General features: G+C 42.5%; 1 protein-coding gene across 4 annotated transcripts in view; it reads right to left on the reverse strand.

Annotated features, from left to right (window-relative positions):
* Positions 1-628: 628 nt before the first annotated feature.
* The window catches only part of TEAD2 (TEA domain transcription factor 2), a 224,379-nt gene continuing 206,043 nt past the window's right edge, over positions 629-18,964 (reverse strand). For all 4 annotated transcript variants that reach the window (XM_063942889.1, XM_063942892.1, XM_063942891.1 and 1 more), the window contains 4 exons: positions 14,488-14,661; positions 5,891-6,031; positions 5,289-5,441; positions 629-4,128 (listed from right to left, as the gene is read on the reverse strand). In XM_063942889.1, the coding sequence (XP_063798959.1) occupies positions 4,015-4,128; positions 5,289-5,441; positions 5,891-6,031; positions 14,488-14,661 (582 nt within the window). In that variant the 3' untranslated portion in view covers positions 629-4,014. The remainder of the gene's footprint in view (positions 4,129-5,288; positions 5,442-5,890; positions 6,032-14,487; positions 14,662-18,964) is intronic.

An 18,964-nucleotide genomic window follows, 5' to 3' on the forward strand; every position in this document is an offset into this window, starting at 1 on the left:
CAAGTGCCACCTAGAGGGAAATCCACCTCTGCATACAAGTTCTACTGCACGCCTATTTTAATGGACCTAACATAGGGGAAAAAAGTACGTAAAAGAAGTTGGGTGGTGGATGAAAAGACAGACAGTTAAAAGGTCAACAGTCAATAGGTTGACACCATAGGGTTGCAAGTAAAAAGGTGGACGGGGTCAAAAGATAAAAGGTCGACGAGTACATTAATATCGATAGATTCAAAAGGTTGATATGAAAAGGGTTGACACATTTCAACAAATTTAGGTCAAGTATGTTTAAAACAAAAAAAACACAAAAAAGTGTGTCAACTTTTTTCATGTGGACCTTTTGACCCTGTCAACCTTTTTTACTTGTCAAACTTTTCTACTTTTATGTCGACCTTCACCCAGAGAAGTTTTGGTGTACAACAACCATATTAACTATGGAAATGTGTTTATTTTTGTTTAATAAAAACTTTAGGCAAGGCATTATTGGTCTGTAACAAATTGCCTTATTAGTGCTCAGTTACAACAGAAATTACACAAATACAACTCATTAAATTAGTTTGTATTTATAGGAGGATGCTTGTATGATTTGACCATTAAAGTGATAGTCATAAATATGGAAAGAAAAACCCAGTTTTCTTGTAAAATAATTTTATATACTAAGAAAGTTTTGTTCACAATACAAACATGGGTATACATTAAATTCCACTGTTTTTGTTTTGTCCTGTGTACAATGGGCTCCCTCAAAAAAAAAAAAAAAAAAATCAGAACAAATAACTATGAAAATGTGCTTGTTGCGCTGAGCAATGGAGGAAACATATGGCAAGTTTGATTCACAAAATGTATTTGGTTACCTTCACTAGTCTCTCAACTGACTGATTCATACTTTGTAGAGAATCTGCTAAATTAATTCAGTTCCACTATAAAAAAAAAAAAAAAAAAAATAAGCGTTGATGTGTTGACTGTTCCCTCAAACGTATGATGTGATTGTAGTATTTGTGGAAGGGACACCACTTCCTATACATCCCATAAAGACTCCCTTATTGCTAAAACTTCACTAGAGCATCAGCAATAAGCAAACTTTAATGGCAGAGAACAAGTAAAAGCATAGCACATGAACGGGTAACCAAAAACAGAAGGGATATTGTCTACTGGTATAAAAGCTACAAATATGCATGAACCTGTCAAAACTTAAGATACTTGAAGTAGGATTTGCTCCAATGGGGAAAGACTAATTACCTGGTATTAAAGACTTCTTCTGAGCACAGGTCAAAAAGCTCTACTGAAAAGCTCTTTAATGACACAACATGAAGTCATCCAAGCCTTCTGAACACCACTGCTGCACTGTTAGCTAACATAGTGCAATTAAATTCAAATATCTTATATTTAAACATGGCACTGACATTTTATATAAGCATTTTTTTAACACAATAGGGTACATGTAACGGTGTGATTTCCGTGAACCAACATGATCTCAGTAACTTATTCTATAGATTTCATATGGCATTAAGTTAAAAGGAAAAATCATCCTTATTTTTTCCTATTAAATTAATGCCGCTTTAAATGTACAGGATTACTTGCCGAGCTCACGCCTGTTCACAGAAACCACACCCAGTCCCATTCATAGATTTAATTAGAGACAATATTAATGGTAAAGGGAGATGCAAGGGAACATCTACTTGATGGTTAAATATTTTGCTAAATAAACCATGTATACTGATATGGTGATTACAGACAAATGGTACAGGACATAGATAAGGCAAATTGTATTATGTGTGTTGATAAATAAAACCAGGATCTTAATTAATTACTATGAACACCTAAAAGTGCTCAATGTTGTACTTCTGATGTATCTCATAGAGCTATGAAATATTTGTTCCCATATGAGCTTCCAAATTAACCATAACCAGTTATGTTTCTTTCTGTAAACTCCCCATTTGATTTAAACCCAATAAATAGGTAGAATCCACAAACAAAGCGAGAAGGACTCTGGCAGGGGATGAAAAAATGTCCTTCAGTTAGAGCTAGAGTTGTAGACAATAGTGGCACTTCAACAAAACAAATTTGTAACCAAACTAAAATGCTTTAAATTCTGTGTTCATTCAATCTTCACTGCTGAAAACAAAAAATAGCTTTAGAAATGTCCACAAATAAGACAAATGAAGACAGGAGTGAAGAGAAGGTCAGTAGATCCGCATAGTAGGTATTTCTTTGGTTTGACCAATCTGCTGCAGGTTGGTGAGGGTGGACTGGGGGATGGGGTAGCTGGAGATTCAGCATTCTACCCCAACAGCAAAATAATTAAAAGGTGACCTAAAGCTGTACATGTCTATTTTACCTCCTAAGTATCAAGTACATTTGTTAAAGTTAATGCATTTGACAGTAGTGGCATACACAAGCACATCATGTTAGGTCTTCGGGACCATCTAGAGGTCTCATATTACTCTTAGTACTAATAAACGCCCTTTTTGGACCTTAAATGCCCCAATTCTTTGCTTATTTTTTGGAGAAGATATGTCAAACACTCAACAACACACCCCTCCTTTCTATCATTGGCAAGCAAAATAAATGTAAATATTGCTCCCATCACTTCTTAATAACACCCAACATATGTTTGAAATGACAAATCTTTTCCACTTTTAGAAGGACTGCTCCGCCCCACATTGTGGCCATCTTCGGGAGTGCTTCGGGGGACTTTCAGGATGTGGGCTGGCAGTTAAGTACATATTTCATTATTATTTTCATGGCACAATATCAAATCCACTCAGGAAAAAGTGTTGGCTTTTCAATACAAAAAATATATATATTTATGTCTTTTTTTCCACTTTCATTTAGGCACTCAATGTATGAGACGAGGGTGAGAGTCACTATACATCTCTTTCTTGTAGTCATACTTTACAATAGTCCAACTGCTCAATACCCAAAGTCTTCAGCTTCATCTTCATGGCAAGTCTCTCATTGATTATCTTTAGGGTATCTTGTTAAAAGTGCCAAAATGACACTTATGGGAAGCCCCAGTTTGAGTATTATACAAGCACTTGGAAATAAAAGCTGAATGTTTATCAATGTTTCATTCTTGCTCAGCAAGACTTGGCTGGGACCAGATGATAATGCTTAGTCAGGTGTTTTCCACTCACAGAAAGTATGCATTTGCTTGGCAAGAAGAACTGCTTAAGTCACATTATAGACCACTTTCTGACTTCCAAATATCTTCACAAGCCCATAATGGAGATTACATACACCATGATAGTTTAACATTCTCACATATATAAGACCAAAACCTCCAACACAGTAGAATTTGCTTTCTGTGAGTGCCTTATGTTAAATATATCTTAGTCTTAGAACTGGCCACACATCATGAGATTGAAAAGTGAACCAGGTTAAAATACTGTGTAAGCCTATTATTTAAAAAAAACTTTAGTGGGCAAAAAAAAAATGTTATGGTGACTATAGATACAATGTTTTGACCACAGAAAGTGCAAGTTGCATTTCAGTGGGGTCCAAGAAGCTAGATTTAAAAAAAAAAAAAAACAATAAAAAAACTGAGAGGACGAGTGTTGATAGTCTCCAATCACACTCCGTCTTCCTCTCCTTATTGTTAAATTGGCGCCGTACCGTGTACTGATGCACTTGGCAGCAACATAATGTTAAAGAAAGAAAAAACAAACATTAAAAATGAAACACCTTATGACAGCTGCGGCTTCTGCATGGTTTCCCCAGTTTGGAAACGGTTTCACACACAAACATATATTTATATATATATATATATATATAGATATTTATATATATTCCTTTTGGCTCAAAACATAACACAGAAGGTTCTGTTAGGGTGAGGTCTTTGTGGTTTTGTGGCCCTTCCCCCTCATGTCCATGCATCCTTTTAAGGGTCCCATCCCCACTTTCTAGGTATCCTCTCCCAGGAAGTGTTTAGAGATTCGAGGAAAACAGGAGAGGCCTCCAGGTTTGCCGAAAACAGCCAAGTCCTACACGGCTGAGTCATGGGGAAGGGTTCTTTACTGCTCAGTCTTTCACCAGTCTATAGATGTGATGCTGAGCGCCATGCTCACTGGTGGACACTTCAAATACGTAAGCTATGCAGAGAAGCAGTTCTTGGGTGTCTCGATTTGTAACCACCTGAATGGTGAAAAATTAAAACAAACAAGCAAAAATAAATTATTTGGTAAAATAAATAACCTCCAGCAATAAGGTAGACTTAATAGTAAAACTTTAATAAACATCACAGCTGTTATTTTATAGATTCAAACACAGTGCGCGGATCGCTTATGAGGTCAGTGTGTAAAAACTGTTTAAATGTTACATTATACAACGTACAAATGTGCACTATGTAATAAGTTCCAGTATTCTTGTGGCTGCCACAAATAATTGTGCACAGAAGCAAGCCAATCACTCTCTGTATATCTAGATGCCTACACTGAAAATATCAGGATAAAGGCCTCAGAACATGTATAATAAATCAGGCCTATTTTCCTAAAGAGAACCTGTATTCTCTTGGGATTTTCCTCAGTGAGATATATATTAACCATAATTTTGAGAATTTCTGCCATTTATCTAGTAATACCTCCAACCACTGCCTAGTGAAATTCACTGCACATCTGCAAAGCTATAATGTTTGCGTATGACAACTTGACTTGCAACTGGGAGCACAAACAGATGGAGCCGCGCTCATCTGAAGCAGCTCCATCACAGGCATGCACGGGGAGTGACTCGGGCGTGCCTAGTCACATTGTGAGTGTCTCCGTCCGGGCGAGCGACGGAGACATTCTCCCATTCTAGTGAATAAGGCGCACCTCCATCACGGGCGAGCGTGCCCAGCCAGACAGAGATGCGCCCGCTAGACGGAGCCATGACTAGCGTGGCTCAATCTGTACAACTCCATTTAGCAGTTTCTTCATGGTCATGGCATCATAAGAATATTTACATGTTTTCTCCATGTGAACATTTCAAAACGTTCAGCACCGAGGAATATGCTAATTATGTTGATGTTTTAATTCCTCAGTTATGGGGCACTCATAGTTTATGCCCATAATATTCGTACTCATTCAAAGAGATATGAGTGTATTATTGTGGTGGTCAACCCACAACCTGGTCTATACTGTAAGGGGAAAGCCCAACAGAACTTCTCAGAGAAGTTGAAGCAAATTGGTTTACAATGCACCTCCCAAATGCCAGGCTAGAATGTATTTTACATTTACCATCTATTGTTCATAACATATACAGTGTTTAAACGTAATATAGTGGTAACAATTCTCTAAGTGTGATTTAGTACTTTTTACCTGTAGTATAGTGAAATTCTCTAACACGCTGTTCATCATGTATTTTTCGGGAAGCTGCTTTAATTTGTGGATGAAGTTGATGAGATATTCACACATGGGTGAGCGATGGATGCGATACAGAAAACGTCCATTTTCAAACCGGGCATATTCAGTCTGTGGATCAACGAAGACACATACTCAACAAATTAGCCAGTGTGCTTAATTCACTATTAAACGTCATCATAATTATTCTTCAGCCACATGTCCAGACCTCTAGAAAGGTTCTCAAAGCAACTAAGTATTTAAGGATGAAGAACCTGAAGAGTGGTGCAAAGCAATAGCTAGGTAGATATATCTATGTTCTCCATATACCAAGGATAGAACTGACCCGAATGGAAGTAATTATATATATAATTTTTTTATTAACTGTATCTTTAAAAAAAAAAAAAAAAAAAAAATTCTTCTTTTCTTTTTTTTGGGCTTTTTCCTACATACTGTACTCTTCACTGATTCAAATACTGATGTGAGAACTACACACTACACTACTTTACATGTAATTAAAAAAAAAACCTGCAATGTTATATGCACACTGCTGCATTGTGAATATAAAGAAAATGTCTCACCTCTACTTTCTCCACCACTTGTTTTCCGAAGGAACATACTTTGGAGGAACAAGTGATGGTCATGTTCTCAGGGCTCTCGTATTGGCTGCTTACACCATAGAACACGCCTGGTTCATCCTGAATGCTGGTATTGAGGTCAGCCTGCCAGTATAACAAGAGAGAAGTGAAGATAAAAGATGACAATGAGGTTTATTTAATAAAATGTGCTAACTGAAAAAGTGCTTTATAATGAAAATCATCCAATCAGATGTTTGCTTTCATTAGACTGTACCATAGAAATAACCCATGCCATATCACTGCCTTATAGCATTCTTTTATTGCTTTATAGACTATTTCAGTAATATTTTGGCATCATTTAAAAAAAGGTTTTGTATCATGTATTTATGTTTTATCACAAGATGTGCTTATAATCTTCACTCAATTCCATTATTTTGTGCTTAAAATACAGGAAGTTTGAAAAGTCCCTACACAGATCTCTGCAGGCATGAGAGACTAGAAAGGGACAACACTTTCAACACTTAATAAGTACATAACAAATCATATTTTATTTCATGTAAAAAGATTGTTTCTAAACACACACATGCTCTGTAGGAAAATTTAGCGCATAGTCACTGTGAAGGGACTTTTTGAACTCCATGTATAAGCCCGGGCTAGTTGATCATTTGGGCTAAATCTACTAAGTAGTGGCTTTGCAAAGCCAATGATTCTCAGTGGCTTTGACCCCAAACTTTGGAGGTCATAGCCACACCTCAGTAAATCTAGTACTATGACTTAACCTGATCAAATAAAAAAGCAAAACTTGTTTTTGCTATAAATATTTAAATTACAAATAGAATATAAAACCCCCATAAAACTACACTCAGAGCTGCCATATAGTAAAATTAAACCGTATGCTGCGCTATATTGGGTTGTGTAAGCAGCTTAAAGATTTTGTTTCTTAGATCTGTTTAGTGGCTTTAGGGGCCTATTTATCACCATCCGCATCACCGCTACTGCCCGGTTGACCCCCCCCCCCCCCCCTACTCCCAGAAGATCAATACACTCACTTGTTCAGGGAGCTTCAGGAGGCTGCCGGGCGCGGGGTCCTTCTCCTGCGCTGTGACCCCGGTGCTGTAAAGTGCGCTGCTGCTTTGCAGCGTCACTTTACAGCACCAGGGTCACAGCGTAACATATGGGGGACCCGGCGTCCGGCAGCGCTCACCGAAGCAGCGGACACCGGCTCCCTGGACAGGGGAGTATGGTCTTTTTTTAATTTTTATACGGTGATCAGCTGTTATGCACACCAGTGCCTGCAGTAAAGTACTGGTGTCAGAACTGTTATGCACTCCAGTGTCTGCAGGAATGTACTGGTGTTTGAACTGTTATGCAAAACAGATGGACTCACAGACAAACTGGGGGATATGACATAACGTACACAGAAGGTGATAGGGTAACAAAATACACAGAAAGTGAACAGAGAAGCCCAGAGGCTAAGGAACTGGGTATCTCCCTTGTATTAGAACTGCCCAGATGGAAAAAGCAAGATGTTGTGTTTTAATACGTAGAGAACCCGAAATGCTGTTGCTAAGGGCAACAGCAAAACCCTAAAGGGTTACCAACGGGTGTGGCAGTAAACTCCTTGGTCAGAGATGGAATGATAGACACAAGGAGAATCTCCACAATCCTAATTCTCACTTGCAGTGCACAGGTTTTAGCTTACTGCCACTAAACTGACCCCTGACACCTAGCACAGTGAGACAGGATTAGACAGGCAAGTCTTAGAATACAGCCGCAAACTTGCTAAGTTCACAGAGTAGTAACAGAACCCCAGCAAGCTAAACGACTGACTCCAGTCTTACTGCTAGGTCTGGATTGGCAGAGTGTAATACCAAATCCCCAGGCCTATTTGCAGTAAGCAACAAACAAATACAAAGCTACACAGTACTGGCTAAGTTTCATGAACTGACTAACCAACAAAGATTCAGCCGCATCTGCCTACCCTGAAAAGAGGCCTTATAAAGCAGGTGCTGTCCACGCCCCACTCAGACCTCACAGACTGTGAGCACAAAAACCAGCACCGGATCCCCTGCCGTGCACAGAGCCTATAACCACTGCACAGCAAAAGACCCGAACCGGAGTATCAGCTGCGCTCAGGTTACTCCACTAGCACTTGTCTCCCGGTTGCCATGACGACGTGGCAGCACAGGGCAGGAGACCCTAACAGTACCCCCCCTCTGACGAGGGGTCAAAGAACCCCTACCACCGGGTTTAATCGTGGAACTGCGAGAAGAAAGAGCGTATCAGTCTGGGGGCATGAAGATCACAACTGCGCACCCTCGACCGCTCCTCCGGGCCATACCCCTTCCAGTGCACCAAAAATGACAGCCGACCCCGAACCACCTTGGAGTCCAGAATCCTTTCAACAACAAACTCCCTCTGGCCACGTATCAGAAGAGGGGAAGGTCTTCCACTGGAAGAAGGATTACTAATCGCCCGTTTTAAAAGGGAACAATGAAATGTTTTATTGATACCCAAAGAACGGGGCAGATCTAACTGAAATGCCACCGGATTGATAACCCTGGTGATCTTATAAGGGCCGATGAACCGGGGCCCTAACTTATGAGATGGCTGTCTCAACTTCAAATTCTTGGTAGACAACCAGACGAAGTCTCCTAATTTGAAGCTGCAGGGTCTTTTCCGCTTATCAAAAACCCTTTTGGTCACTAATGACACAGACACAAGGGCTTTCTTCACTTTCCGCCAAATACCTCTAAGAACCGAAACCACAGAGGAACCACCAGGCGTGGAGTCCAGGGGGTCAAAAGAATTGGCCTTAGGATGATGCCCATACACACAAAGGAAGGGAGAGATCCCTGTAGCAGAGTGAGCCGCGTTGTTATAGGCAAACTCCGCCATGGACAGATGAGCAACCCAGTCAGTCTGACACTTGGAGACATAACACCTGAGGAACTGCTCCAAGGACTGGTTCACCCTTTCAGTCTGCCCATTAGACTGCGGATGGTAGCCTGACGACAAGCTGACAGAAATCTGGAGATCGGAACAAAATGCCCTCCAGAATTTGTCCACAAACTGGGATCCGCGGTCAGAGACCACATCAAGTGGCAACCCGTGGAGACGCACAACATGCAGCATAAATAATTCAGACAGGCGTCTGGCTGATGGCAGCCCAACCAGTGGAACGAAGTGCGCCATCTTCGAAAACCTGTCAACGACAACCCAGATGGCTGTCATCCCCGAGGATTTGGGCAAGTCCACCACAAAATCCATTGAAATGTGGGTCCATGGCTTAGATGGGATAGAGAGTGGATGTAATGGGCCAACAGGAACCCCTCTAGGAGTCTTATTTCGGGCACAGATGTCACATGCCCGAACCCACTGATCCACATCCTTAGCCACCGAGGGCCACCACACCGCCCTAGATAGCAACTCCCGAGTTCTGGCAATACCCGGGTGACCTGCCGACTTCTTGGCATGGAATTCCAGGAACACTCGCTGTCTTAACCTAGGAGGCACAAACAAAAGACCTACCGGAAGGTCTGGAGGAGCCTGCTCCTGTGCTCTAAGGACTAATGATAAGAGGTCCTGGGTAATGCCCACTTTAATACATGATGGGGAAACAATGGGCAACGGCTCCTCGGTGGTCTCCTGGATTGGAGCAAAGCTCCGCGAGAGCGCATCAGCCTTGATGTTTTTTGACCCAGGGCGATATGTTATCAAAAAATTAAAGCGAGCAAAAAACAAAGCCCATCGTGCCTGCCTGGCATTGAGACGCTTCGCTGACTCTAAATATGCCAGATTCTTATGGTCAGTGAGAATTGAGACCACAAACTTAGCCCCCTCAAGCCAGTGTCTCCACTCCTCGAGTGCATCCTTAATAGCTAACAATTCCCGGTTACCCACGTCATAATTCATCTCGGCAGGCGAAAATTTACGGGAAAAGTAAGCACAGGGATGAAGGCGATTATCAGACACTCCCATCTGAGAAAGCACTGCCCCAATACCCATCTCAGAGGCATCCACCTCCACCACAAAAGGACGCTCTGGATCTGGGTGTCGCAGCACCTTGGCCGAAACAAATGCCCTTTTGAGACGGGCAAAAGCCGCTTTAGCCTCACAAGACCAGTGAGCAACATCCGCCCCTTTCTTAGTGAGTGCCACCAAGGGCGCCACTATAGACGAAAATCCAGCGATAAATCGTCTATAAAAATTCGCAAAGCCCAGGAAACGCTGAAGCGCCTTCAAACTAGTGGGCTGCACCCAATCCAGGACTGCCTGTACCTTGGAACCCTCCATTTGGAAACCTTCTGGGGAGATAATATATCCTAGAAATGCGATTTGCTGAACTTCAAATTCGCACTTCTCCAGCTTCGCCCCAAGCCGGTGGTCTCTGAGTTTCTGGAGGACTAAGCGTACATGCTTCCGATGTTCCTCCAGGGAATGGGAGAAGATTAGGATGTCATCTAAGTATACAACTAAGAATCTATCCAAATATTCCCTGAGCACATCATTCATGAAATCCTGGAAGACTGCCGGGGCATTACAGAGCCCAAAAGGCATCACCAAATATTCATAATGCCCTGAGTGGGTATTAAAGGCAGTCTTCCATTCATCCCCCTCTCTTATTCGGATTAGATTGTACGCACCGCGTAGGTCAATCTTAGAAAAAATGGTGGCAGTACGAAGCTGGTCAAACAAGACCGAAATGAGAGGCAGTGGGTATGAGTTTTTAATCGTGATACGGTTCAATTCCCTGAAGTCGATGCAGGGTCGCAACGAACCGTCCTTTTTACCCACGAAGAAGAACCCCGACCCAACTGGAGACTGTGAAGGTCTGATAAATCCCTTAGCCAAGTTCTCCTGAATGTACTCTGCCATAGCCTGAGTCTCAGGACGTGACAGGGAGTACAACCTGCTCTTGGGAAGCTTAGCATTTGGCAACAAATCAATGGCACAGTCATAGGGGCGATGGGGAGGTAGTACCTCTGCAACTTTTTTGGAGAACACGTCCGCAAAATCTGCATAACACCCTGGCAATCCTGGCAAACTTAGCTGCGAGAGCCTGACTGGAAGGCTCAAGCAACTCCTGAAACAATCAGTACCCCAACTAAGAATCTCCCCAGAGACCCAGTCAAATTGAGGATTGTGGGCCCTTAACCAGGGTAACCCCAACACCAATGGGGCAAAAGTACAGACAGTCACATAAAAGGACAATTTTTCAGAGTGTGTGGCTCCAATAAACAAAGAAATCTGGCTAGTGCAAGAGGTAATTTTACCTTGGGATAATGGTTCCCCGTTTAACCCACAAATCTCAATTTCCGATGCCAAGGGTACTAAGGGAACAGAGTGTTTCAGGGCGAATTGGCGGTTCATAAAAACCCCATCGGCCCCACTGTCCACAAAGGCCTCAGTCTTGACAGTTTGACCGAGGATCTTCAAGGTCACCGGAATGATAAAAGTCTTCTTGGGAAATTCTGACTTCTGGCCTGACAGGATATTTCCCATCACCCTCAGGCCCTGAAGTTTTCCGGCTTTTCTGGGCATGATACTACCACATGACCTTTATTCCCACAGTACAAACACAACCCCTGCTGTCTCCTCCGCGTCTTCTCACGCGAGGAGAGGCGGGTAGCCCCAATCTGCATAGGCTCCTCAGAAAATTCCTCAGAGTCTGAGGTTCCCTTGGGAAGGAAGGAAATCTCAGTCTCCCTTTCAAGCCTACGCTCTCTCAGCCGTCTATCCACCCGGATGGATAACTGCATGAGCTGATCCAAGCTATCAGGCAAGGGATATTGTACCAGTTGGTCCTTTATCTGGTTAGAAAGACCTCTTCGGTACTGGTGTCTCAGGGCTGGGTCATTCCACTGGGTATCATGGGCCAACCTCCGAAACTCCGTACAGTAAACCTCAACTGGCCTTCGCCCTTGCTTAAGGATCGAAATCTGAGCCTCGGCTGAGGCCGTCTTGTCAGGGTCATCATACAACATGCCCAGTGCCGTAAAAAAGCATCAACACTTTTAAGCGACGGACAGTCAGGCTGCAACCCATATGCCCAGACCTGTGGGTCTCCTTGTAGCAAGGAAATCACTATGCCCACCCGCTGAATCTCCGACCCAGAAGACTGAGGCCTAAGCCGGAAATATAGCTTGCAGCTCTCCTCGAAACAAAAGAACTGCGAGCGATCTCCAGAAAAACGATCCGGGAGATTTACTTTCGGCTCCTTAACCCCTGCAGGTGCTGCTGCTGCGGGAGCTCCGCCAGCAGCCTGGGAGGTGTGCATTTTAATGGACAAATCATTAAATTGTCGAGTCAGGACCTGCACCTGATCGACCACCTGTTGCAACGTATTTTGAGGGGTATGCTCCATATTCCCACAAAATTTCAACAGGAGTATTAGGCTGCTGAATATGTTATGCACACCAGTGCCTGCAGTAAAGTACTGGTGTCAGAACTGTTATGCACTCCAGTGTCTGCAGGAATGTACTGGTGTTTGAACTGTTATGCAAAACAGATGGACTCACAGACAAACTGGGGGATATGACATAACGTACACAGAAGGTGATAGGGTAACAAAATACACAGAAAGTGAACAGAGAAGCCCAGAGGCTAAGGAACTGGGTATCTCCCTTGTATTAGAACTGCCCAGATGGAAAAAGCAAGATGTTGTGTTTTAATACGTAGAGAACCCGAAATGCTGTTGCTAAGGGCAACAGCAAAACCCTAAAGGGTTACCAACGGGTGTGGCAGTAAACTCCTTGGTCAGAGATGGAATGATAGACACAAGGAGAATCTCCACAATCCTAATTCTCACTTGCAGTGCACAGGTTTTAGCTTACTGCCACTAAACTGACCCCTGACACCTAGCACAGTGAGACAGGATTAGACAGGCAAGTCTTAGAATACAGCCGCAAACTTGCTAAGTTCACAGAGTAGTAACAGAACCCCAGCAAGCTAAACGACTGACTCCAGTCTTACTGCTAGGTCTGGATTGGCAGAGTGTAATACCAAATCCCCAGGCCTATTTGCAGTAAGCAACAAACAAATACAAAGCTACACAGTACTGGCTAAGTTTCATGAACTGACTAACCAACAAAGATTCAGCAGCATCTGCCTACCCTGAAAAGAGGCCTTATAAAGCAGGTGCTGTCCACGCCCCACTCAGACCTCACAGACTGTGAGCACAAAAACCAGCACCGGATCCCCTGCCGTGCACAGAGCCTATAACCACTGCACAGCAAAAGACCCGAACCGGAGTATCAGCTGCGCTCAGGTTACTCCACTAGCACTTGTCTCCCGGTTGCCATGACGACGTGGCAGCACAGGGCAGGAGACCCTAACATCAGCTTCTGTATCCATCGGACACACATAGCTGATCACTCTGCCGGTCCCCGCTCAGCTTTCTCTGCCAGGGGCAGAGAAAGCTGGGCAAAAGGGTGCTTTTCGTAGTGCTGCCCTGTGAACTCAACAGCCTGAGCTGGCGAGATTATCACAGGGCACACTGCAGTATTGGCAAACTGAAGACCACCCCATGAAAAGAGCTTGCAAACATTTAATTGCTTTTAATTTATTTTTATCTTTATTTTTATTTTTCATATTTTCATATTTTTATTTAATTTCATTTATTTTTCTCCTTATTCTATACTTATTTTTACTACTAAAACAATCTAGCTCTATCTCCTATTCCTTATTTGCTCCTGCCCATATTGATTCTTTGTTTCCTCCTGTCTCTACCTAATATCACCGTTTCTTTTTTTATTCCCACCTTGATTCATTGAATCTACTTCACAAGCAATACACACATAAGCGCTAAAGTCAATAAACAGAGCTGCCATATACCAAGCTATACAAAGCTTCAATAATAGCAGCAATTCCCACCTCTTTGCTTGCATAATAATAACTCAGATCTGTATGCCTAAAAACTGGAGATCAGTACTTAAAATAGGCATTGTTTAACTTTCGTTGACACGGGTTCCAGTTATACAGGAACAGAACAACTGCTGGTTATTATTGGTAGGAAGAACAATCGTAACCACAGATAATATAATGACTATGTAAAATCGCATACAGGTTGAGTATCCCATATCCAAATTTTCCGAAATCCGGAATATTCCGAAATACGGACTTTTTTGAGTGAGAGTGAGATAGTGAAAACTTTGTTTTTTGATGGCTCAATGTACACAAACTTTATTTAATACACAAAGTTATTAAAAATATTGTATTAAATGACCTTTAGGCTGTGTGTATAAGGTGTATATGGAACATAAATGAATTGTGTGTATGTACACACTTTGTTTAATGCACAAAGTTATAAAAAAATATTGGCTAAAATGACCTTCAGGCTGTGTGTATAAGGTGTATATGAAACATAAATGCATTCTGTGCTTAGATTTAGGTCCCATTACCATGATATCTCATTATGGTATGCAATTATTCCAAAATACAGAAAAATCCGATATCCAAAATACCTCTGGTCCCAAGCATTTTGGATAAGGGATACTCAACCTGTATTGCAATTCTCAAAAACAAAGTAATTGTGAAAGACTTATAAAATAAGCAACAGAGCAACTACAATTACAGCTAGGTTAGATGGCACTTCTTACCCAGAACTTGACCAAAAAGAAGGCGTTGGGTGGCCCCTTCTCATACAGTTCTTTAAGTCCTCCCTTCTTCTCTGGAAACTTGTCATAAATCTGACGGACATCCACAGACTCTAACAAGGCATCACTATAGGAGGGATTAGACTGGCTGATGTGTACGTACAGATGTTTGTTGTACTGTTGAGAGAGCGGAGTGGCACAAAAACATTAGAGAAATCTACTAAGTAATACACATAGATGCAGGCAGTGCAACTGATATAGGGCCCAGAGCAGGAGGGGCCCACCTTCCCTGTAAAAGTTACATGTGTTATATACATATTCACCATTGGGTGGTACGTAGGGGTACTTTCAAACTTTTTCCTTGGGACCAACAATATATCTAGGTATGCCCCTGGACCTGCTCCTTGTAGTGTAGTATAGAATTAACTGGAGGGCATTTTATTTTTATGTAATACAAACCGGGACACTGTAATGAGGCACAATATGAACGGGGAGCACTATATATCATAATGTGAATTGGGGGTACTGTGCGGCATAATGTGTACTGGCAGCTTTGAAATGTGACATAGGGTGAACTTAAGCAGTACTACAATTCATTAAAAAAAAAATTAGGCCACTATTTTGGGGCATAACATTAAATAAGGTTCTACTATGGTTCAGAAAATGAACTAGGGCACTATTATAGGCATAAAATTAACAACTGCTGCAGAGAGGTGTCTCTCTAGAAGCATTGGGACAGGGGCCCCTTCAAAATGTTGCTATGGGGCCCCACAAAGTTCTGGCTACACCCCTGTATACAAGTAAAAGTAGTACCGACCCTGGATATACACTGTAGGTACTTTTCATACTGCACGCCTAGATTTTTTGTGTTGGTTTGTATTCGCCTGTAAAAGCATTTTGTTTTGCAATGTTATTGCTTTACTTTCCCATATTTATGATGGACTGTATATTTCACTACTGTCATTGTAACTAATAAGGATACTTTTGATATTGTTTTATATTTTCACATCACATACCACCATTTTCCAACATAATTCTTATTTTATTTTACTATATTTAATATCTGAAGTGTTGATTTACTGTGTTGTGCCACAATTTCAGCACTACTCCATGTTTTTTTCTAATATACATAATACAAGTTAAATCTTAAACCTTAGTTAACAGAGTGCCCCTACTTTAAGCTGCTGTTTCTCCCTTTGTTTAAAAAGACAAAAGGATTGGCAATATAAGACATTTTATTCAATTCAACTTTGTCATTGTGCTAAAAACAAATTAAAACGTGCCCCGTGTATGCCCCAAAATGCAGACTTCTAGCGGGTTATCTGAAATCTCCATACAAAGACCGAAAAAAAGAAAAAACCTTTACATGCAGATTTCAACTTTTGGGTAAAAATTATTTATTTTACAGCTTTATATACTTTTGTCTTTTGCTTGGTATGGTCACACATTTGGCAGGCACTTGCACATCAGTTCAATACCTTAAACTCAGGAATAAGAATGAGCACTAACGTGTTGATGCCCAGAAAGGTAAAGACATGCATATGTGCCTATGCAGACTTGCGCGAATCTGGGCGGGATGTACCAACAACTTGCGGTACATTCCGCAACACATCGCGCCAACACTAATCGCATATGTACTAAAATACGCGATTAGGACCGCAAAGGGCAGCTCTCCCAATAAGAGCTGCCCTTTGTTATGGTCGCCGGGCCATGGACTTCCGGGTTTATGACATTTAATTAGCGACCCTTTTTCATGTCAAGTAATTACACTGTTAGCAAGTTCCGGCCTATGTGTTAACATTGTCGGGACACCCGAAAATAGGATTTTAATATACCTACCGGTAAATCCTTTTCTCGTAGTCCAGAAGGGATACTTGGGTCACCTAGTACGATGGGGTCCAAAGGAGCTATAGCACTATAAAAACTTAAAACAGGGTGTGCTGGCTCCTCCCCTCTATGCCCCCTCCCACAGCTCAGTCTAGGAAAACTGTGCCCGAAGGAGACAGACATACTTGAGAGGAGGAAACATGACAAGAAAGTGGTGAGTTAACCAACCAGCACACAACAATAAGTAGGTTTGCAACTGCTAAACACAAAAAGACAGCAACAGCTGACCCAAACAACGTTCACACAAGAACTAAACTTGCAGGAAATTGCACGAAGCACAGAGGCGGGCGCCCAGTATCCCTTCTGGACTACGAGAAAAGGATTTACCGGTAGGTATATTAAAATCCTATTTTCTCTTATGTCCATAAGGGATACTGGGATCACCTAGTGTGATGGGGCCATACCAATGCTCCAAAACCGTCCGGGAGTGTGCTGAGACACCTGCAGGACCGATTGACCAAATTTTATATCCTCTGTAGCCAGGGTAATCAAACCTGTAGAATTTGACAAAGTGTTTGTCCCTGACCAGGTAGCAGCTCGGCACAATTGTAAAGACGAGACTCCACGGGCAGCCGCCCAGGATGAGCCCACCGACCTAGTAGAATGGGCCTTGATATACTTTGGAACAGGTAAGGCTGCCGATTCATAGGCCTGCTGGATAGTTTGCCTAATCCAGCGAGCAATAGACTGCTTAGAAGCAGGACGACCCTTCTTTTTGAGCATCATATAGCATGAAAAGAGAATCTGATTTTCTGACCCGAGCCATTCTTTTGACATAAATCTTCAAGGCTCTCATGACATCCAGTGACTTTGGATGAGAGAAGGTGTCAGAACTAATCGGAACCACTATCGGTTGATTGATATGGAAAGCCGAAACCACTTTTGGCAAGAATTGTTGACGAGTACTGAGCTCAGCTCTACCTTCGTGAAGAATCAAATAGGGACTTTTGCAAGATAAAGCCCCTAATTCAGAGACTCACTTAGCTGATGCTAAGACCAGTAACATTATTGTCTTCCATGTAAGGTACCTGTCCTCTACAGATTCCAATGGTTCGAACCATGAGGATTGTAAAAATTCCAAAACAACCGTTAGATCCCAATGTGCCGCAGGCGGCACAAAAGGAGGTTGTATATGTAGGACACCTTTCAGGAACATCTAGACTTCCGGAAGTGTAGCCAATTATCTCTGGAAGAAAATAGACAAGGCCAAAATCTGAACCTTGATGGAGCCTATGTGTAGGCCCATATCCAATCTAGCCTGTAGAAACCGTAGGAATCGACTCAGATTGAAATCTGCTACAGGATACTGTCTTCCTTCGCACCAGGAGACATAGTTTTTCCAGACCCTGTGGTAATGTTTTGACGTTATCCCCTTCCTGGTTTTAAATAACTTTGACGAGATTTCCTTTCTTGACTAGAATTTCCCTTTCAACCACCATGCAGTTAAACAAAGCCATTGTAAGTCTGGGTAAACGAACGGACCTTGCTGAAGAAGATCCTCCCTTAGTGGCAGGGGCCACGGGTCTTCCACTGCTAGGGTCAGAAGGTCTGCGTACCAAGCCAGTCTTGGACAATTTGGGGCAATCAGAATTGCCTGAACCCTTTACCTTTTTATCCTTTTTAGAATTCTTGGAAGCAAAAGAATTGGAGGCAACAAGTATACTGAATGGTATATCCAAGGCGTCGTCAGAGCCGTATACGGGAACAATAACAATGCAGCTTCTTGTTGAGACGAGATGTCATCAGGTCTATCTGCGGACAGCCCCACTGGTCTATTATCATCTGGAACACCTGTGGGTGTAGACCCCACTCTCCCGGTTGTAGGTCGTGTCTGCTGAGGAAGTCTGCTTCCCAGTTGTCTACGCCTGGAATGAATATAGCAGAGATTGCTCTTGCATTCTCTTCTGTCCAGAGCAGGATTTTGGATACTTCACCCACGCACGCTCTGCTTTTTTCGTCCCTCCTTGTTGGTTTATATAGGCCACTGCCATGGCATTGTTCGACTGGACCTGTATGGCCTGATGTCAAAGGAGATGGAAGGCTTGGAGCAGAGCATTGTAAATTGCCCTGAGTTTCAGAATATTTATTGGAAGACTGGATTTGCGGCTTGACCACCTGCTCTGGAACTGAAATCCTTGGGTCACAGCTCCCCAACCTCGGAGGCTCGCGTCCGTTGTCAACAGGATCCAATCCTGGATTCCAAATAGTCGATCTTCCACCACATGGGAGATCTGTAGCCACCACAGGAGCGACATCCTGGCCTGCGGTGATATTCGTATGATCTGGTGCAGATGTAGGTGTGAACCTGACCACTTGTTCAGGAGATCCAGCTGAAAAGTATATGCGTGGAATCTATCGTATTGAATTGCCTCGTAAGAGGCCACCATCTTTCCGAGCAGCCGTATGCAAAGGTGTACTGAGACAAACTTCGGTTTACGAAAGTAGCGAACCATCTCCTGGAGAGTCTTCGCTTTTTCCCTCGGTAGGAATACCTTTTGAGTTAGAGTTACAGTGTCCAGAATCATTCCCAGAAACTGAATCCTCTGCGTCAGCTGTAGGTGTGATTTCTGCAAATTGAGCATCCACCCGTGTT

This window comes from Pseudophryne corroboree, chromosome 10 (assembly GCF_028390025.1).
Source record: "Pseudophryne corroboree isolate aPseCor3 chromosome 10, aPseCor3.hap2, whole genome shotgun sequence".
NCBI classification, from domain to species: Eukaryota; Metazoa; Chordata; class Amphibia; order Anura; family Myobatrachidae; genus Pseudophryne; species Pseudophryne corroboree.